Source organism: Apteryx rowi, unplaced genomic scaffold (genome assembly GCF_003343035.1).
Source record: "Apteryx rowi isolate R43461 unplaced genomic scaffold, aptRow1 scaffold_251, whole genome shotgun sequence".
In the NCBI taxonomy this organism is placed as follows: Eukaryota; Metazoa; Chordata; class Aves; order Apterygiformes; family Apterygidae; genus Apteryx; species Apteryx rowi.
Genome location: NW_020448875.1, coordinates 649,902 through 672,449, shown reverse-complemented (window position 1 = coordinate 672,449; position 22,548 = coordinate 649,902). Strand labels below are relative to the sequence as shown.

At 43.4% G+C, this 22,548-nt stretch overlaps 1 protein-coding gene across 2 annotated transcripts in view; it reads left to right on the top strand.

Annotated features, from left to right (window-relative positions):
* The window catches only part of ELP3 (elongator acetyltransferase complex subunit 3), an 89,481-nt gene that overhangs the window by 37,672 nt on the left and 29,261 nt on the right, over positions 1-22,548 (top strand). For both annotated transcript variants that reach the window (XM_026066962.1, XM_026066963.1), the window contains 2 exons: positions 14,448-14,641; positions 20,297-20,387. In XM_026066962.1, the coding sequence (XP_025922747.1) occupies positions 14,448-14,641; positions 20,297-20,387 (285 nt within the window). The remainder of the gene's footprint in view (positions 1-14,447; positions 14,642-20,296; positions 20,388-22,548) is intronic.

The window sequence follows — 22,548 nt, the reverse complement described above, 5'->3', positions numbered from 1 at the left end:
GTTGCTCCTGTTTCACTGCAGGAGATTTCGGGAAGCTCTGGAAGAAGTCTTCCAGCAGTCTGTTTAAAAGCTATAACTTCAAGTGATGCTGAACTGCCTCCATCTTCTGCAGGCAAGAGACCTTTCTTGCTTGTCAGGGGAAGGTAATGCCCTGCTGTATTTTGTCCATTTAGCGATGACAATTTYTGCAGAAATGGATGAGGCAGAAGGCAAAATTCTTCAAAAGGGGAGACAAAAATGTGGTGAAATGCTAGAATTTTGCGAGCCTGGGAATTAAACAAAATCTGGGAAGATAGACTTTAGCATAGAAACAAAGACAAAAACAGAGTAGAAAAAGCCAACCTGTCTGGAATATTTCTGCAAGAGAAGTGTCGCAGCTTTAGGAGCTGGGAAAACCAATGTTGACAGTGTGGCAGTTCTGAGATGTGGCAGGAGGGAATTTACACTTTGTGATGGGGAAGGATAGGAAAATTGACAGCAGATGAGAATGAGAGCTGGAGAGAGTTAAGATGTCCTTCAGTGGAGAGAAAGGAGGGGGTAAGATCAGATGAGAATTTGGGGCTGGAATTGGCAAGGGCTGCATGGAGGGCTAGGAAGGAGAAATGATTAAGCAGTGGGAAAAGAAACAGATGATAGTTTAAGAGGGGAATTCAAGAATAAAGAGAGGTTGATGGCTGAAGACTAGCTTAAGTGACAGCCATGCTGATGAGTTAAGAAATTTCAAGCTGGATTCACAGATCAAATTAAGATTTGATGCCAGTAAACACACAGATAAGGCGCTGGAGGATGAGTAATCAATGTGGAGCCTTCGAGAAGTTAATGCGAATGCTGCAGAGTGAGGARGAGAAATGGGACTTGGAAAGGCACGCTGGTGGGGAAGAGGTGATAGATCACCCCATGGAGGAGAGAAGAATGGTACGTGTGCTGTTTTAAAGAGAAGGAAGTATGGGAAAGGAGAGAAGGAGGAATCAAACAGACATGCGTTAGAGAGGGGAGCAGAGGCCCTCCTGGGATCTGAGACAAGGCAGCATGTGAAGACAGACCTGGGCGCAAGAGGCAGCTGCCGAGTCGACGCCAGGCTAAGTGATCGCTGCGCGTTTCAGAAAACGGAGCCGCAGGCAACGCGAACGGCGAGGTTATGCATCACTGTGACGTGTTTCGAGATGGAATGGTAAACAAGGCACCGCTATCCTCTTCCTTTCCCCTTCTCTCCTGCCTTTCTCATCCTGTCTTAAATGCTTTATAATTTATTTTTGAAAACTCTTCTTTGTCTTAGATGGGAGAGAGTAGAGCTGGGTCAAAATGACCCTTATTTTTTTCAGCCCCCTGTGCTGGTGAACATAGTAGGAGGCACACAGAAAACAGTAATTCCTTTTTTCCTGGGGCTTCAGCTAGATACTACATTCTCTATTTCCTGCCTTAAATTTCTGTATTGTGGTTTTGAGATGTTAAAAACAACTTATTTATATGTTGTAAAAACAAACAGAAAAAAACAACAAAAAACCCCAACTTATTTATATGTTGTGCCATATAAATGGTATTCCATGCTGGTAAATATTAAACTCTTATATTGCATAAAAATAACGAGAGCGCAAAGAGAGGAACCAAGTGGAGAGCATCTGTTGTGTTCCTGCAACAGTACTGAGCTGTTCATTAGCGGAAGCAGTGCTGTTTTATGCGCTTTGTGATTCTGTATTCTTCTGGTTCACAAAAATGCAAAATCTCACTCTAAGATACCTCTAACTTTTTGGAACAGGCACCTGTGTCTTATAAAAGATCCTGATAGATTTTTACTTTTGGGGTAGTTCTAAATGAGTTTCGAGAAAATACATTTATTGGTTGTGACACTGAACTTCTTTCTAGCCACCTACTTTTCAGACTGGGAAAAGGTAGGACAAAAAGGAACTCAGATGACTTTAGAAAGAGGTCTAAGCACCTTGCCTTCATTACCAATTGATAAATTAAATATAAGTACTTCTGGGAAGGTAATAACTTGGTGATTGTGCCTACTGAGTACTAAAAATGCTGGCTGCTTCTTCAAATTGAGCAGGTAATTATGTTTGCAAGAATAATACCGCTTCTGCCCCTTATGACCTATTGATTTTGTAGCATTTCTTACTACTCCCATCCAGCAGTTAGGACACCCATCAGGTACTCTTTCACAAGCCTATCTAGGTTTTCAGAGTTGTGCATACGTATAGCAACAGTGTTCCTGGAGAGTTTAATTATTAGTAATTAAATTAATAATTATTTATGTTATAATGTATTGATAGGAGTCAATATATTAGGTATGTATTTCATTCTATGTCTGTACTCTCTTCAACAGTATGTGGCAGGTCTCTGGCTCTTTGTCCGTCTTCCTCGTGGAGATTGCCACAATTTTTTTGATCAGAATGGATATTCAAGTTCTGTGTCCCAGCTATGTTGCACTTCCCCACCCTTGCTTCCCCCGACTATGTCTCTTTTTCCTATTACTGTTGATTCTTTTTATAGTCTCCAGAGGATTTCCTTTCTACTTCAGGCCTTTCAATCCCATTCCAGATATGGGAGAACTCTGTAGGAGGGAACATGCTCTGCTTCCTCCCGCCACCCAAGTCGTTGTGCCAGGAGTATCAGGTAGTACACACACACACAAGCGCACACACAGACACACACGCGCACGCGCTGCTGCTTATTGTCGGCAAATGCAAGCACAACAGATAAGACCGATTCGCAGTGCCTCACCTAGCAGGTGGTCCGAGAAAATAATTAGAATAATAGCTAGAATAAATCAAGGACTCAGCGGGGATAATGGAATTGTTACCAGAGCAGACACCTCATTCTGTGGAACGCGATAAACACTCAGCTTTGCTGCTGGAGCACGAGAGAGATGAGGTGACTCTAGGGGTAAATGGTTGGGAGGATTCATGAATCACACTTGCCAACAGGGCTACCAAGCAGAACTTCAGGATTTAAGCAAAAGTTTTAGGAGGCTAAAGAATTCCCAGGGTGCTGTTGCTAATTCCTCGTTCTGTTTCTGCAGAGCCACTAAGTAGCAGTAGCACAATCAACAAACTCTATCTGTTCTAGTACAAATATTACTAAGCAAGTAACATTTATTAATGGAGAAGGTATTGCTGTGTTTGCCTATTTTATTTCTTCTGTAGTCTTTGTCTAAGCATGATTTACTGCTGCTGTTCCTCTTGGTCCTCCAGGACGGATGTCTGTAAACCCACCTCAAACAGCTTCAAAGAYCCTTTCCCAAAAGGGAGTAGATGGAATAAATCTGGGAGACAGCAAATGAAAAGGGAGCAGGGAGGAGGTTAGGAGGCTAGAAGTTTCTCATTTGGGAAGCATCTGGGGGAGGTGTCACAGTGTGCCACCAGCAGACTCCTTCAGCTCTGAAGGCATGCAGGGAGTTGGATGCTGCCCAGAAGCATGAAATAGTCCCTCAGTTGCTGAGAAGCTCATTCTCCACTCAGACTTCAACCTTCTGGCATTTTCAGTGGCCAGCTCGGTCATTAGTATGAGCGGATCCATGAGGAGGTCCACGAAGAGGTCCCATGACTTTACTCTGTCCATCTGAGCTCCCATAGAAATAGAGGTGAGGGCAAAAGCGCATGATCCAAGCTTAAGCAGAGGACTACTGCCTTCGTTGGTGTGTTGACCATGAGAGAGAGAGAAATAACATCCGAGTAATGCAATAAGTCATTCAACTGTCCTTTCTGACTGAAATGTATTTGATGTTGTTGTAGAACTTCAAATGCTGTTGTTTCACCTCTAGTTGTAAATATGGAGTTAGTTTTTCTGAGGGATTTCATTTTTGTTAAGGAGCTGATATTCATAATGAAACTAATATATTACAGCTCTATCAAGCGCTTTTAATAGCTGTAATAAATGATGGTTAAACTGCTGATCTACATTGATTTTTACTCTTTTGGGAAGACAGTCATCTGTGTTTTTAAAAACATCTCTGAAATGTTTAGTGGGTTAAATGATTTGCCTTGCAATTTCTGCTCAACATCTCATTGAAACGCTGTCGTTGGCAAGTAGCTAGTGTTAGCTCTGAAAATTTCTTGCCCATTTTTCATGGGCACGTTCACAGAAACAGATTAGGTGGTGTTTAATGATCAGCCCTTCAGAAACAGTTTCTAGAGCTTTTCTTGGAGACTTAGTAAATGGTAGAGCTAAAGAGCTCTTCGTTTTGGAAATAATTATAGTTTCATGAACTACGGCCAATGCCATGGTAATTTTTATGTTAATGAGAATCCTGGTAGTAAGGAACAGGCTATTTCTAGAAGCTGTTTTCACAGATAATTGCGCTCATATTTCTGTGGATAAAATATGTAGATAAAAGCCCAGTGCGTGCCCACTTCTGCAGATGGTCGAACTGTGTGCACAAAGCTTCTCTCCCTCTCCGGGACTTGTGGGGAAGTAGCTTCTACTTGCTCGCTGGGCGCGTTTGCTGCAGCTTGGGATATGTTTCCTGTAAAGCAGGTCGGGCTGTTCTTGCCTTTGGATACGTGCAGCATGAGAAAGGAGTCGTGTATGAAAACTACAGCCCTGTGTGTGATGATGGACAGGGAGAGAATAGGTGAATCAGTTGAAGAGTGCGGATACAGTTGGTCCCTTATCTTTTGTGCGAGCTGGGGAGCCGTCTGTAACGTGGGGAGGATGTCACAGCTTAAACCAGAAGAGGCCAAGGATGAGGGCTCCAGTGGCAACGTGATCCTGGCTGCGTTGCGGTCTGCAGTATAGAAGCGATACATATCGCTATGCCTTTAGATGGCCATGATGAATTGCAGGACTGTACAGAAAAACTGCATTTGTTACGGGTCTGGGATTACCTCCTTTGTCTTTTTTTGAATTGGTATTTTGTCTGCACGCAAAACTTCCGCCAGCATGCTAGCCGTGAAAGGTGCAGTAATAACAAACATGATCTTTAAATAGCCTCCCATTCAAAAAAAGCTTCTGCTAAATATAAAGGTACAGTCGAGACCCTTTTTCTGCCTGAGCTAAAATGTCATTTCAGTATTTAACAGTCTCCAGACAACTGTGCATTGCATGGAACAGCACGGTTGCTCTATCTCTGTTCATGCGGTGGTTTGCAAGCCAGCATTCAGAAGAGGGTTTACTGGGGGTGTTTCGCTCAGGCCCTTTGCTGCTGAACTCAATAGCAGGCATGTGTCTGGGAAGAGAAAGCCAAGTATGGAAAGGAGCAAGGGGATAAAGGGATGTGCCTTGGATAGAGAGTGCAGATTTGCCAAGTATTCGGGCGAACAGAGCAGCACTAAGTTGTGCTGCTGAATTGTGGTAAAATTTTAACCGCAACTCAGCAGCACAATTAGTGCTTGCCATCAGGGTGGGTAAACCACCAAGTCCAAATTAAAACCTCAAGGACTTAAATAGCGCGCTCGCGCTCTCTCTCTCCCTCTTTTTTAAGGGTACTGGAAAGGCATAACGTTGTTGCTGTGAACATAACTCGGAGAAGCTTTTGCAGGGCAGAGTGGGGTGGGAGAGAGCAAGCGACTATTGCGTTCCTTATGGAGAGCAGAGGTCTGGTGAAGGAGGATTAGGTTACCGAAAGCATTAGAGAGTTGTTGATTTCAATGTTTTTTAAGGCAGAAGACATTATTTAAAGTGATCGGTGTTGCAAAACTTGTGTACTAACTTATGACAATAAAAAATGCTGTATTTCCTGTCCTTGGCCCTCAGAGATAGCTGACCCTCTCAGAAACACAAAGACCAGAGCTCTGCGTTTGGTAAAAGTGAAGGTGAAACTTCACAGTAAATTGATTGAGGTATTCTCATGGGTTTCTCCAAAACTGCGTAATAAATGTAGGCTCACTTGGAGCACCTGCAGGACTAAGCAGATGGGACTGCTTGGTGCACTGAGCACAATCTGGAGAGGGTTGTCGGCTGCTCTGATGGATGCTGTGTTCAGGGGTCGAAACCGCGCTCCAAGGTCATGCTGCTGATGCCCACGGCCTCTTCCAAATGTTAAATGGCTCCTCTCGTTATTGAGTTGTAGTACAGCAGTGCCTAGGACTGTCATGGACTAGGATCTCCTTGGGTGAGTTTGGTGCAAACTTGGCGAAGAGAGCGTCTACCCGACAGAGTGTCAGACAGGAGGCCACGTATAGGTCCTAACAGTCCAGGAGTAAAAAGCGACGGCGAGAGGTGTAAATTAAGCTTGTTCCTTCTGTCTCTGGCAGCAGCAGTTTCCTTCTTATAGCGGGTAGAGAATTGGAYGTGGCATTTATGAAACCGAGAGGTGCACAGCCTTGGTAAATAACTTGCTGCAGCCTGCTTTGCATCTGTGGACTAACTCTTCTGCGAATGAGGTTGTTTTCCTTTACGCTGAGAGCAGTTTGTTCCCATGCCTAATGTGATCTTATGAGCGACTGTTAGGAGGAGTCACTTGTGTTATGAGGCTCTTCTGGAAAAGTTCCCTTTGGCATCTGGATTGAATGTTTTTGAGACTGTCGGGGAAGGGAGGAGGCACTAACAGCTTTCTGAACCTTGAAGAGGGAATTACAAGATCCTTCGTGATGTTCACTCAGTTCTTTTAGGAATTTAAAGACTAGCAAAATGAAGTAGAAAACAAACTTTTCTGTTCCAACTACTGTGCTACAATCTTTGTGCTGTTTTTCCACACATTAATATATACTAGGGTTGAAGAAATTTGTGGGCAGTTGGGCTGAAAACAGATGTTAATCATAGTCGTAGAACTGAACCTTTTGTGGCACAAAAGTTGGGTTTTGTGGCGCAGCTTTCTTGGTTTAGTAGCTTCCCTAATCATATACTATACGGTGGAATTTGACAGCTTGACGTGTCAGTAGCTGTAGGGATTTTATTACGTAGCTGTCAATCGTCAGGAGCGTTTTAACAGCCTACTCAAAAGTGGTCTTTCCTCCCTGGGTTGCAGAACGCTGCGTAAGCGGTCTCAGGAGAGCTGGAAATTTGGGTCCTCTGCTTTAGAAACTTTTGCCACATGATCAGATCTGTAGGAGACTGTCATGAGCGCAGGCATTAAGCAAAAGTGGCTTGATGTGTGTCAGCACCAAGTCTGCCTTTGAATCATTTTTATACAGATTCATGCCGTGTATATTGGAACRTGCATTTCAAAGGAGCCTAATTAAAAACGTTGCCGTGTTGACTGTGTTGGCATCAGCCATCCCTGATTCAGCAGCAGGATTTAGTAGTCGCAGTGTGGAGTGTCTCCAAAGAACACTTGAATGGACGGTAAATGTTGCTGTTCGAGGATCGGTAACACTCCTCTCCCTGGTGGTCCAGAACTAGCTTCTTCCCTCTTCTCATYCCCCTTTTGCCCGCTTCTGCTGCTGCTTTGGGAGTAGATTGTGGTCAGTAGATTGCATATTAAAAATAGAGTGGGCAAACTGTAGAGTTTCCTGGGGAAGCCGGTCTCAGCTCATCCTTTTGCTCTTTGGTGCTTTACGCGAGCGGATCGCCCGTCGGGGAGTGCGGCACAGCCTTCCTGTGCACCCACGCTGCAGAGGCGAGTCTTCAGGGGTGATGCCTCCGGTGGGGAAATGTGAGCTTTCTGTCATCTTGGTAAATGCGGAAGCTAATTAATTAGCTTTATTTGGAGTTGATTTGCACACAAGACATGTAGACTTAGAAGTGACTCTCTAGTMTAGAGCAGAAATCGCAAGAGGAAATGAATGAAGCCAAAGCTCTGATCATCTGTGGTGGTTAAGGATCACTTGGTACCAGCTAGAACCCTAGCATTGCTTTGGCTTGGTTTAAAAAGAAAAAGCAAGCTGTGGCAGTTTACCTCCAAAACTGTGATGTATTTGCCATGAGTGATATCAATGCATCATCTGTACCTGAACCCAAAGCAACTTTGGAAATTCCCAAGATTATATTAGGAAAATGTTTCAATTGGTTTCATTTTAATTACGTATATTTAAAAATAAGCATCAGGCGAAGCTAGTAGGTGTGGTATCATCTTATGTTCTAGTGAGTCTTGATAGGAGGTCCAAAATTACACATTTGGAAGATATTGATGTTAAGTGGCTTAAAAATGACCGTGCCTCAGCTTGCTGCTGGCACTGCGTTTCCCTCCTTCCCAGGTGACAACCGGCGCTTGACAACGTGTGTAATCGTAGGCTGTTCCAGCACGCTGTTAAAAGGCAGCATAAGGTCTATAGCAATCAGTCAGTAGGCCATTGTAAGTATTAGTGAATGCAGATCCTATCGCTACATTTAATTAGACTACTCTTTGCAAAGCAGAGGGGGGAATGCAAATTTCGAGTTGGAATGGAACCACATTTTTGAGCCACAAGCTTCTATTAATGCCTATAATTAAACCACTAAGTGGCTGTTCATTCYCTGGAGAGTTGGAAGTGTCATTCAGCATTGTAGCTTTCAAGTATTAACCGCATTTGTGGTTATAAATAATACAGCTGAAAGAGATAAGGGATGCTGTAATATGGAGAGTTAAGATATTGCTCATCTTAATGTAGTTGGACGTGAATTTAATCATCTGTTTAATGCAGGTAACTGAATAAATGGTCCCATTCAAGTACATTTATGGAATCAGACTGAGCAGCAACTCATTTCTACTGGACAGTTGCTCAAAGCTAGATTTTGATGACCTTTATTTTTAATAAATCCTGACATTTTAGTAAATAGCTTAAAAACTGCTGCACTTATCCTATAACTGATATCTCCTAGAACTATTGAACTTCTTGAGAGCAGGAGGATTAAAGATCGCAACAGATTCTCTGTTCTGGTAGAAAAAAATGCAGGTGGAATCCCACAAAGTATTTTTCTCTGTTTTGGAGCGAGGGGCAGAAATGTGGCTTTTGGGGCACTTTAAAACAGGTTTTTATATATATATATATATATATATATTCCCCCCCCCTTCACTGGAAGTGACCAGCAAAACTGAATTAGAACCAAAATGTGGAATCTTTTTAATACTGGCTGGTTTGCACTGTGTCAGAACTAAAAAGTGGGACCAAACCACTGCGTAGTGTGATTATGATCCAAAATCATTTGACCTTTCTGTCGCAACTGTGAACAGATACGTGGATGACTAACGGATTTTCTATTTAAAAAGGTTGTTGCAAAACAGRTATGAAAGTATTTTTACCTTGCTACTTGAGTTCATGGCTTCCTCTCTGGTTTGCATCTCCTCTTACATTCTGTTACTCCTCTCTCATCTTTTCTTGCTTCATATTACGTTGACTTTTGTTTCTTAACCAGCATCTGCTTTGTTGGGCAGTAATAATAATGTCATGCAGTTTTTAAGACTCAAAGCAATTATAGGACTGGGACAAAAGGATTCCATCATCCACTTTGATGCATCTGCCTTGATGGAAAAATCAGTGGCTTCTTGGCACCTAAATGACTAATTTTACACCCACCAGACCCTGATTATTCATAGTGGCAGGGAGTTTATGAGGTGGTGGATGAATGGATCCTACAGATGCCATTAGCTTTAATAACAGGGAACTTCTACAACAAAGGCATATGCTAGTAAAATCAATTACTATTCTCATAAAACATGTTAGTGGCTAACTTGTATAACCTTGTAGACTGAATATGTACTGATGGGATCTTATTAGGAGTCATTGTTTGTAATTTAAAGAGCAGCTGTTCCTACAAGTAAAATATGTTTGTTGGAACTTGGATGAAGGAAAAAGAYTTTGAATTCCAGGACTTTCTGGTTACTCATTATATTATTTGCAGTGCAAGAGTACCCAACTACTCTCTAACACTGCCTAAATTGGGCAAGGATGGGAGAAACATTATTTAAGGGCATAAAAAGGTCCGTGTTTATGAACTTCCAGATCACTTAAAAGTTTCAGCTGAACTGACCACTCTTGTTTTTATTAAACCACAGTGAAAATCTCGTGGACCCTGCCCATCCTCTACGTGCACAAATTAAAAATTTTACTCTAGCATCCATCTTTATCATACAAGAAGTGTTAAACTGTGCTTGGCTTACAGTCTTTAGCTAGCGGGGAGAAAACTTCAAAGAAAATCGGTTTAGTAGCTTTGAAGTTGTGCGTTTCCCTTTGGAATATTCATGCATGCGAGAGCAGTTTGCTGCATCCTCAAATGGTTTGAAAAAACTGGAAACACGCAGGGATCCTTATTCTATAGGTTGTCTTTAACCTCTTGCTTCAAGGTGCATTAGCAGATGTTGATTTAAGTCCTGATCGAGTGCTTATTCGAAACRATGCAAAGCCTCCTGTTGACTCTAGAGATGCTTTCAGTGGTGGTCTCTGGAACAAATGTTGTTTTAAGGATTGACTTTTTTTCTGGCAGTGAGCTGTTCTGAACATTTTTATCATTTGAAGACACCTTTTAAGAGGTCTAAAAAAAAAAAAAAAAAAAAAAAAGGCTGGCATTCCTACTAAAGCTTTGGATGTGTTTGCATTTTGTATTCCTTTATTTCGGGAGAGACTTACCCATTTTTCGTTTGTAAACAGGTTTGATTAAGCTTTTAAATATGGGGATTTAAAGAAAAGCTTTGAAGTTTATGTCACAGACCTGCCTTGGCGTAATGCCACACTTTTCCACTGGAAAAAGGGGTTCGGGAAAAAAAGAAGGTAGTCATGTTGTATTTTGAAATAATTAAACTTGAGGAATGTTCTGAGAAATAGTTTTAGACATAAATGTGAAAAGCTGTTACATTTTTAATACCAGCATAACTGAAATACGAAGTAACGTTATCAGCTAGCTTAATATATGACTTAAAATATGCAGTGTGTATGAAGTAGCAAAACTCATGGTGTGATTAGAAACCTTAACTTTTGACCTTGCCTTTGCCTGCTGGATGTTTTTAACCTTAGTGCTGTGTTGATGCATTTGCCTTTAATCTGCAATGTAAATGAGTGAATGTTTAAATATTCTGACTGGTGAATCACGCATGCTTTTGCATTCACTTCGGTATTGTTGTGCATATTAATACATAACCTTACTGGAGACAGGAGGCTTTTTTCCTTGCTGGATTGGTGTATTTACCTTCCTGTATCTCGTGGCAGAAGTGTCTTTGCATTCTTACCTTCAAGTCTTTCCCGTCTTCAGTGCTGCTGGGCTACAGAGCTCCTCTCTTTAGAGGTTTTCTTACTCCTTCTTTCATAGTTGCTTTCTTTTACAGTAGAGCACCTCTAACCACCTACAAAGGATGGAAGTTGGTCCTTTTGGGTTGTTCCGGGACCTCACTATTCTGAATTRGTCGCTGCCCCTGTTCTGCCTAATGTGCTGTGTGGTTTTGGATAACACACCTGCTTCAGTTGGCTGGCTCGAAAATGAATCCAGTGATTTGTCGTCTTTGCATTTTGAGGGTCAGAAGCATGCTAGAGCCAGCACAGAAGAAGCGGTAAGGGTGGTCAGCCAAGCACAGAGCTTGTCTGCCTTCGCCGCCAGCCAGGGCATTGCTTTACCTGTAATGTCAAACAACCCTTGGGGCAGCGGGGAGGACACACACTTCCAAAAGATGCATTGACAGGTGTAACAGCCCACTGCTCTCCGATGGGGGCAAATCCCCTTTCTGACTTTGTTCCACCTCTGGTACTCGATAGACTCCTCCAACAACCAGACTCGACCRCAAAACGAAAGAAAAATGCTCTCCCCAAAACGCGTGTTGCCTTCTCCCRCGTTAGCGAGGTGAGTCCTCTTGGTCAAGAGTCCATCGGGAGTTGGAGCTGGCATGAAGGGGAGCACAGGGCCTGCGTGGTGGGCAGCATGGGCCGGGGAGGGGGCCGTCGTGTCTCGGGCCACCTGCGACGCGGCAGCGTGAGCCAGCCCAGAGGGTCTCCAAGGAAGGTGCTTATGCCCTTTGCTCGGTTCACAGAGCTGGCAAGAWACGCGTGTTTTCTCACCTCGTGGTAGTGAGCGTGGTGATGAGCTGTATTTATAGAGTGCGTACAGTCGTGAGAAAAGGAGACCAATCTTTTTTTCCCTCTTTTATATCTACGTACCCTCCAGAGCGAGTGCCTTGACACTGGGGTCCAGAGTCATCTGTTTCTGGCCCACTTCTTTTTAAACCATTTACTTCATGAATAGCGCAGCTTAATGGGACGTATACACGGTGTCTCACCTGTCTGGAACGGTTTGTGGTCTTGCTGTGTCTTCTCTGTGAGAAGAAATGAGTTAGATAACGCACCTGGAGGCTGAGGGTGAGCTCGTGGGTCTTGCACTTTCTGCGCAAACGTTCAGCTTCATTCAGAAATGTTCTAGCTACTCTGTGATGGGGTGAGCACAGCTGGATTATGGATGGGGTTCTTGTGCCGTTCTCTTAGCAGCCACAGCTTTTGGCAAAATTGCTTGGAAACCTGCGGGTAACCCAAGTCAGTAGGTTGATCTGAGTTAAAATAATTGTGGAAAATTTTAAAAATAGTACGTCCCGAACTGCTGGCAGACATGATCCTGCCACTCCTCTCACCTTGCTTGCGTTCTCCCTTCCTTGTGCTGGATCTAACATGCATTTGAGCATGTGCAGATCGTTTTCCATGTGCTAAGTTGGCAGAAAGCCATTTGCCGGGTTTTGTCGTGTTAAAGGATGGTTTTGTGAGGCACAGTGAGCCAGCAGAGCAACTCAGTGCTGCCCGAGCGGGGAGGTCCTGCTCCCAGCAGCCTGCTCGCAACGCTTCATGCTAGCCTCGGTGCTTGCTGAGCACTGCATGAGCTGGCTTAACGCGCTGCCACCAGGAAAATACCGCAAAATACCCGCGTGCATTTGGGCCACGTGAATGTATTGCAACAGTTCAGCTAAGTTCATGAGAGGAACCTCATGGAGTTCAACAAAGGCAAGTGCAGGGTCCTGCCCCTGGGGAGGAATAACCCCATGCACCAGTACAGGCTGGGGGTTGACCTGCTGGAAAGCAGCTCTGCAGAGAAGGACCTGGAGGTCCTGGTGGACAACAAGGGGACCATGAGCCAGCAAGGTGCCCTTGTGGCAGAGAAGGCCAATGATATCCTGGGCTCATTAGGCGGAGCATTGCCAGCAGGTCGAGGGAGGTGATCCTTCCCCTCTGCTCAACACTGCTGAGACACATCTAGAGTGGTGTGTCCAGTTCTGGTCTCCTCAATACAAGAGGGATGTGACACTACTGGAGCAAGTCCAGTGGAGGGCTGCTAAGATGATGAAGGGACTGGAGCATCTGGTCATAGGAGGAAAGGCTGAGAGAGCTGGGCCTGTTCAGCCTGGAGAAGAGAAGGCTGAGGGGGGATCTCATCAATGTGTCTAAGTATCTGAAGGGAGGGTGTAGAGAGGATGGGGCCAGGCTCTTCTCAGTGGTGCCCAGAAATAGGACGAGGGACAACGGGCACAAACTGAAACACAGGAAGCTCCATCTGAACATGAGGAAGAACTTCTTCACTGTGAGGGTGACAGAGCACTGGAGCAGGTTGCCCAGAGAGGTTGTGGAGTCTCCTTCCTTGGAGCTATTCAAAAGCCATCTGGAGAGGGTCGTGAGCAAGGTGCTSTAGGTGACCCTGCTTGATCAGGGGGGTTGAACTAGATGCTCTGCAGATGTCCCTGCCAACCTCAGCCATTCTGTGATTTTGTGAAGTGCTGTTAAGCACTGAAGGTAGCGAAGCAACTGGGGACGCCCAGTCGCCAACCGTTAACTTGGCATAGAGAATTTGCATTTCTTTACTGCTGTGAGCATACCATCCTGGAGACAGGTCAAGCTGCGGATTTCAAGTGCACATTAGTGTCATCCGGTATTAGATTTGCCCCTGGACACTGTTAAAATGATGGCTGTGTCATCGCTTAAGTGGATTTAATGGTTACTTCATGCAGAGTGCTGCTGGGGTTTTTTTTATTCATTTTTTGTAAGTGATTTTAATCTTTGTTACTGAAATTTAATATGAAAAGAGCAGTGCAATTGTTGTGTAGTATGAGCTAGTGCTATTCAATTTGTGGTTCTGTATTGGTATTTAGTCATAGGAGAGTAAGTAGGGGATGCAGTTTGTCCTTCCATTCTCCAGGATTATTCAGAACATCATTGAAGAATAATTGTGTTTTTCTCCATTGCTATTCAAATGATGTGTCCCAGACACATTGATTAATCTCTGAATGTGGTCTGTTGAGATTGAAGATAAGTACACTCATTTCTATTGTTCTAATTCTGGGTAAAGTCTGTTACAATAAATGGTGCAGTATCTGTTGAATCTATTGAATTCATGCTGAAAGGTAGCAGTAATGCACAAATCTGACTTACAGCAGTCGCGTGTTTATTTTCTTCAGTGCCTTTCTCCCTAAGACTAGAATATACTCTTTTATTTCTGAAAATGCTGTAGACTGATAAATATTGGAAACTCAGTGTAAGCCAGTAATTCTTAAATTGCACTTCCAGTTGTGTTTTTACAAAATCTGTCTTGCAATCTGTTTTGTTGGGTTTTTTTGCCTAGCTGGGGGGCACTAAAGCCCCAGGAAATCTAGCTTGTTATTCTCTGACTTAAATTTTTGTTCYGTTTTCCAGGAGTTTTTTGAGAATCCTGCCTTTCGCCCAGATGGGATGAAACTCTATCCAACACTAGTGATCCGTGGCACTGGTCTGTATGAGCTCTGGAAGACTGGAAGATACAAGAGCTACCCCCCCAGCACTCTTGTGGATCTGGTGGCGAGGATCCTGGCTCTCGTCCCACCGTGGACACGTGTGTACCGCGTTCAGAGGTAATGTTCTTTGGTGGGCCTTGTATATTGATTTATTGCACTGGGAGGGGTCATTACTTTAATTACAGCAAGATGTGACTCACTCTTTTATTATTTTCTAGTCCTAATTGTTAATGCACTAAAGATTTTTAAAACTGCTTCTGTCTGACTATGGGAAAGGCCAAGTAAAACAAGAAGATATTTAAACTGATCTGCCTCTCTAATGCGCCCACATATACTTCAAAATTTCTGGAGGCCCTGCTTGCGCTGCCAGTCAGACTAAAACATAGGATGTGGAACGGGTAGCGTGATGTTGATGGATAATTGCTGCTAGGCTGCGGATTAAGTTTCCTGTGTTTATTGCAGGAATTGTGAGGCGTTGGATTTTCCCCCCTCCACCAGCTATCGTGTCTTCCTGTCCTTCCCCATGGATGTTGGAGGGTTTTCATAAATGCACGGTAGCAGTGCCATTAATCCCATCTAGAACCCCACCTACCAGAGGGCTAGGTAATACTTGCATTTGAGCTCTGTATTTTCAATGTGGAGCCTTCTTGGATCCTTTTTCTGCTGTTATCTCCTACATCTGTCTGATATTAGGAAGGGAGGCTATGCCACAGTTGCCCATTTTTGTATGTGCAGACAATATTCAGTTGATTTCCAGCTACATGAGCTGGAAACAGTGCTAATGCATAGCTCCCCGAGAGCATGCAGAATGAGAAAGCCTTATGCGTTAAATCTCACCTGTCTGGACTTCTGTAAGGCATTTGGTTTTGTGCCATATCAGAAATGTAATGGAGCAGGAGCAAGCAGAGAAACCTGGTAGAGAAGAAAGTGGCTCAAGACAAGAAACATTGGAGTGGCTTTGAAAAGGATTGTTAATGGCATTTCTCAAACATCCGTTTAAAAACTAACCTTACTCAAAGTTTCATTTATTTGAAATGACACAAAAGGTAGTAGGGCAGTGAGGAACCCTGGCTGACGATGCAAAGCTGGGAAGTGTCATTGAAAGAGGATTTACAAGAGGATCTGGTGGTGATAGAGATGGGATGAGATTTAGTTGTTGAAGTCTGAGGTCAAATGCTGAGGGGGTTCTGCTGCAACTGGAGGATCATCATGTGAAAATAGCAGAAGAGGAAAAATTTCTGGGGTCTTAGTCGTCTGTCACATGGTAAATGAGTCCCTGGTGAATGCAGCTCTGAAAAACATTTCATTCAAGATAACTCTTTTTTTAGAGAGGGAAGTATTAACGCAGCTATACAAAGGCTTTGGTAAGACCTTATCTGAAATACTCTTCAAGAAAATGAACTTCTATGGGAATCTGTGTGGAGGAGCATCTGTCTTTTGTCTGAAGGTTAGATGTGAATATAGATGGTCTCTGCAAATATATCGGAGAGGGGAAATAACCTTTTAAGAAATAGGAAAATTGATTTGGGTACAAAAGAAGGAAATACAAAGTAACCTTGCATAAAATGAGGCAGGAAGCTAGGAATTTTCTGTCTATCATAAGAATGAGATTCTGGAGCACCTTTCCAAATTTACCACAGAGGAAGAGAACCAAAGTATTGCTATGGTGAAGCTTGATTAGATTTATGAATGTGATTGTGATCCAACAGTCTGTAGTAACTGAGACGCAGATTCAGAGACCAGGAGATCCCATCTTCAGTTCTTTGTTCCTTTGAGAACTGAGGGCTGCAGCTGAGTTCTGAAAAGAGGAAATATGATCCTGATAAAGGAAGCAAAACATGTCTTACAGGATATAGTTACTTGATATTCCCACAGACTTTTCGTGTCACTTGTAGAAGCATTTCCAAAGGCAAAACTCTTGTCTTTTCTCCCTGTGTGCCTCCCTCTTCCTGATGGATTCCAATATAGACACAATGGTCCATTTCTTCATGATGTTATTGGCATAGCACTGTATCTGAGAATAAAGCTGTTCGTTTTGCAGGACTATGAGTTTGCAGCCTAGTAGGTCTTCTGCTAAGGAACACAGACCTGGGAAGCTCTCACTCRCGGTACTGTGCCTTGTGTGCTGGTTATTTGGACTGAGATTTCTTCTGTCAGCAGCAGAGGCCTCCGTTCAGCTGTCATCCAGTTGTCAGTTATTATGTTCCAGTGGAATAATTGTTTTCTTACTGACTGGCTCGTGTTATCTGAAATTTGTTCTTAGTGATTACAGATTTTGACACCTCCAGCGCAAAGTGCAAAAGCTATTACTTTGATCTAAATTGCCTTCAGGATCATTGTGTTATTCTGTAGCAGAATAATGAACAAAGCCTGATTTCTAAAATGTTTGTCCTTGTTTCCAGCACTGCTTCACTGGGGATAGTAACGTTTTCCCAGTCTCCCATTGCTTTCCGCTGCAACCTCCCCAGGCCCTTTCCATCTTACTCTGCTTCCACAGTTCCTTCCTCCACACCTTGTATTTCAGGCTCTGTTTCCAAAATCCTTTCAGATTCATCTTTTGCCCCAGAAGGTGGCAAGTTCTGAGCTTTCTGCGTACCAACTGGCCATTTGATGCACGCATGCACATTTTCTAGCAAACAAAACAGCGGCAAAAGGCTGAGCCAGCCATGCTCTTCCCTATTAGGATCGCTGTTTGGGATCTCTGTCCTCTATTGCCAGGTTTTCAGGAAGCATAAGGACTCAACATTTTTGTAATCCGTCGCATATGTTCAAAATTATCAGTTTAAGGAGTTGGGTGAGCACGGAGGAGGTGTCACTGACAGAACAATGTAGAAGCCTTTCTGCTTCAGAAAACTAGGTTAAATATGTGCAAAATGATTGTGAGGATGTTGCTAATGGCTGGTTGGAAGAGAATGTCTTCATGGATACTTTGTGATTGTCCAAGATGCTTAATACTCTGTTTAACCTGAATGTTTGTGAACCTGTTGTGYACCCCTAAGTGCTTTGGTGTGTAAGAAGGTGTGAAATGACAGCAGTAATGCCAGAGAGCGTGACACCTTTCCTCTTGCGGATCTCAGTGTTTTATGTAAATGTTATTTTCACTTTACTGATGGGGACATGTAGGCATGGAGAAATAAAATACGTTAGTCAACTGAGATCATCTAACAAGTCAAAGTTAAGGCTAGAATCAAGGTCTTTTGATTTCCACCATGTACATGAATCAACTGCATCACAACTGCTAACACAATATGTTTGAAAAATCAAAGATTAAATATACTCTGAAGGTCCTGGCAAATAGCACATTAAGTTTAATAAGGTCATGATTTAATCCCAAATCCCTGATTTAGCCTGAATTTATTTAGCATTTTAACAAGTCCTTAAATCACTAGTGCAATGTTGTCTTTTGGCTGTTCAGAATACACATTTATCGTGTATACCCATGATGTACATAGAATATTTATTTACATATTCTGCCCTAATCTGAAGTGGGGAGAGAAAAATTCTTCCTTGCTTTCTTTTTTTTTAAAAGCTTATTTTTCACATACACGTTTTGTTTTAGATTGTTCCCTAGTCAGCAGATAAGAGGCTCGAGTTACTATATCTTGTAATCTTTCATTTATTTGCAGTAGTTTATTTACTGTTTCTTAGATGACTCTGGATTTTGCTAAAGACCTACTACTGGAAGATGTCAGTGCGTTTCATCTGTGCCCCTTTAGGGGAAATACGTGCAGCCTGACTTTTTGGAGTTGTTCCCTAGTTAGAAGATAGGCGTTCAGTTAGATTATCACTGTAGATCTAACATGCCCTCATGAAAATGCTGTTCTCCTCCCGTGTGTCCTTTAGTCACAATGTGAAGTGCTCATTTCCTCTAATTGAAGCTCTTTGAAGTATGTTGTGTTGGCTCTGCAGTGTCTTATTTACTCAGAGAAATCCACTGAATAAATGAACTGGTTAGCTAATGGTATTTTGCCTCAACTTTTTGTTACGCAAGTTTAAGAGGTGGGGAAGCTTTCTTAGACCCTTTGGCTTTAGGGAAAGAAGGTCGAGGAAAGCGGGAGGAAATAAGTAAACCACAAGGCCCCCAGGACCCAGCTTTATGTTGGCAAAAGTTGTACCAAAATTGGACTGCATTTGATGCTGAAATAGGAGGAGAATCCTGGAATCTGAAATGCTTGTTTTCGTTCTTAATAGTAAAGAAAAACTCCTTTTCTTGCCCCCTGCCAGTGTCTCAGGCCTCCACAACACAAGGAAGCAGCACAAGGATCAGGTCTGCAGGACCCTTTCAGACCATTACCCTGATACAGCTCTTGCCCAGAATAGTGACTGTTGATGGCGGCCGTGATGTGAACACAAGTCCTCAAGGAACTGAATAGATCTCCATTAATACATTTTATAGAGGTYATCAGACAGCTGCTCGATGGTGATGACTTTCAATCACTACTGAACCAAGATGGATTAAGCTAATTGCATTATCAATTCCCTGAACCATCCAGTTGTCTGTATGTTTTTTGGTGATATTCTCTTCTTTACTCTGCTGGATGCTTGTAGAGATGAAGAAAAGGGAGGAATACTCATCAAAGGATGTATGTGAACTGCATTTTGAGACCGAATTGTTCTACATTGTACCAAGTGTTTTTCACACTTGTATAGTTCTTATTTCCCTGTAGAAAATCTGAGGGGTTTTGGATTGTATAGTACTTGAGTAGGTTTGTCTGTGTCTTTTTAGAGTGTTTTTAATTTTAAAATACTCTGGAGTTTTATAAGCGGTGTTTTCTTGCTTTTGAAGATTACCTGTGTCTAGTTATAGGTAACTGCTCCAGCGCTAGTTATAATTCCTRCTTTATTCTCACAGCCGACTTGTGCTTTCCACCATACATAGCTCACATGCCTTTTTGCCTTCTCCATTGCTACCCCTTATATCCAGGGGTCTAGTGGGTTATCGGAGGTACCAGGGTAGAGTTTGAGCCAGAAGAGGGGGAATCATTTGGAATTACTGTATATAATATAGCGTAATATCTTCTTTTCTGTTTGATCTCAATGGATAATTCCTCCTTTGGTGTCCAGCTTACATTATGTCTAGCGAGACAAATTGGCTGCCGTGGAAGGCACTGAAGAGGCCAAATCTGGTTTTGCTTTCAAATTTCTTTTTAGTACCTCCTTTGGAGAACTTCAGGAAGACATCTTGCCATTTGCACACTCACCAATTCCCATTCCCACAGGAGGGCCCTAAATTTTATGTCTGGACTTGGCTGCAAATCATTTCTTGAATGGGACTACTTATCTTTTAAGCAGTTAGCTTCCCAGTTTAAAAATGTAATTCTGATGAGTTTTCCCTGATGGGCATTCAGCTCAGACACAGCAGAAAGATGTGGTCTGGTTCCGATTGCTGGTCTCCCGCAGCGGATACTGTGACCTGGTGTCCTAGGCTAGGCACAAGCTGGACTAAATGATCCTTTTTTCAGCTTTCCAAGTGAAGAATTGAGAGCAAAATTATAACCTGCCTCTCAGGATTGTAAAGACCTAGTTTTGTCTTCAGTCTTTTACTAAAATAAGTTCTCTAGCTTTTTTTTCCCTCTCCATTTTCCTTCTGTCTTTAGTTGATATTGCCTGTGTTATTTCTTGTTCAACCAATGACTTGAAACAAAGGTAATTCAGATAAATTCTATGGGCTGCTATATGGGATCTTGGCCTCAGTGACCATAATAGCATTTTATGGTTTAATGTCTTTTAATGCAGGTTTCTTGAGCTTTTTGTTTTTCCTTTTGTATGCAGAGATATCCCAATGCCACTAGTCAGCTCTGGAGTGGAGCATGGGAACCTGAGAGAGCTTGCCTTGGCCAGGATGAAGGATCTTGGGACACAGGTAAAATATTTGTTGGCTGATATGGAGAGAGAGCTGTTTGACGACTTTATGCCAAGGAGCTGGTTGTTTTTGAGAGGAAAGTGATGACCAGAAGACAGTATAGGGGGTAGGTTTGCTGCTGGAAAAAAAATCATCTGCAAAGATATTTAAAAAAAAAAAAAAATTTCAATGGCTAAAAAGCACCTTGAGGATATTTCCAAGAAGCTGTTTTTGAGGGTTTTGATTGATTTTTGTTTTGTTTTGTTTAGAACTCTTACCCCCACCCCTGTAGGTACTTGGTAACTAGTTTATGATGTTCCCGTTTTTAACAGAGTGAAACCTTTTAAACCAGAGAGAAAGCAAGAAGGTTTATTTTTAATTTACACTATTAGAAATTCTTCCTTTCTCTTTCCCACGCATGCACTTATTTGACTGAACAATTGGAAGAAAGCTCTTAGTCTGAGGCCAGAGAAATCTTCCAGGAGAGATTTCAGCRCAAACAAATGAGACTTGATTTTCTTGATATTTCTAAGGTTAAATAAATATATGTGCGGGGGTGGAAAGGAGGAGGGGAGAGAGAAATTGCATTTATATTTGAAGTCAAAAGCAGGTACACCTACTGAAACTTGATTTTATGAGAAGGTCACTGTAACAGTCAGCAGCTACGGTGCCCCGCATAGTCTGCCCTGACACTGCTCCCTGTTTGCACAGAATCACAGAATGGTTGAGGTTGGCAGGGACCTCTGGAGATCATCTAGTCCAACCCCCCTGATCAAGCAGGGTCACCTAGAGCACCTTGCACAGGACCCTCTCCAGATGGCTTTGAATAGCTCCAAGGAAGGAGACTCCACAACCTCTCTGGGCAACCTGTTCCAGTGCTCAGTCACCCTCACAGGAAAGAGGTTTTTCCTCATGTTTAGGTGGAACTGCCTGTGTTTCAGTTTGTGCCTGCTGCCCCTCGTCCTGTTGCTGGGCACCACTGAGAAGAGTCTGGCCTCATCCTTTCTACACCCTCCCTTCAGATACTTAGACACATTGATGAGATCCCCCCTCAGCCTTCTCTTCTCCAGGCTGAGGAGTCCCAGCTCTCTCAGCCTTTCCTCCTATGACCAGATGCTCCAGTCCCTTCATCATCTTAGTAGCCCTCTGCTGGACTTGCTTCAGTAGCTCCATATCTCTCCTGTTGGGGAGTCCAGAACTGGACCCAGCACTCCAGATGTGACCTCACCAGTGTTGAGCAGAGGGGGAGGATCAGCTSCCTCGACCTGCTGACAATGCTCCTCCTAACACAGCCCAGTATACCGTAGGCCTTCTCTGCCCCAAGGTCACCTTGCTGGCTCATGGTCCCCTTGTTGTCCACCAGCACTCCGAGGTCCTTCTCCACAGAGCTGCTTTCCAGCAGGTCAACCCCCAACCTGTACTGGTGCATGGGGTTATTCCTCCCYAGGTGCAGGACCCTGCCCTTCCCTTTGTTGAACTTCATGAGGTTCCTCTCCACCCACCTCTCCAGCCTGTTGAGGTCCCTCTGAAGAACAGCACAGCCCTCTGGAGTATCAGCCACTCCTCCCAGTTTTGTATTATCAGCAAGCTTGCTGAGGGACCACTCTGTCCCTTCATCCAGGTCATTGATGAAGACGTTGAACAAGACTGGACCCAGTACTGACCCCTGGGGGACACCGCTAGCTCCAGGCCTCCAACTAGACTCTGTGCCGCTGATCACAACCCTCTGAGCTCTGCCATTCAGCCAGTTCTCAATCCACCTCACTGTCTGCTTATCTAACCCACACGTCCTGAGTTTGCACCTCCCTCCCAAAAGCCACTTGTCAATTGGTTTGATCCTGCACTGTCTTAAGCCTCCAGCAAAGTCATGTCCAAGTTCCTAGACAAAGCATGATACAAACCTCATGCTTTTGAGCCTATTCCGGAGACCTTTAACTGCTTTGGTATCCTACTGCTCAGGTGGGCCAGGTCCTCCCCACAGCTGCTTCATGTGTTTGTATCATGATTTAGTGTATCCCATTTCTAACTCACCTTTCCTTAAAGAGGTTTTAAGACATTGCTGCATCCACGGGGATGGGACAGAGGCTGGAATGGGGCAACCTAGACTATAATGAGCCCCATGATATACAAGGAGTGAAACGCAAGCCAAAGCCAGATGTGYGACTGCTTCTGCTTTTGTACT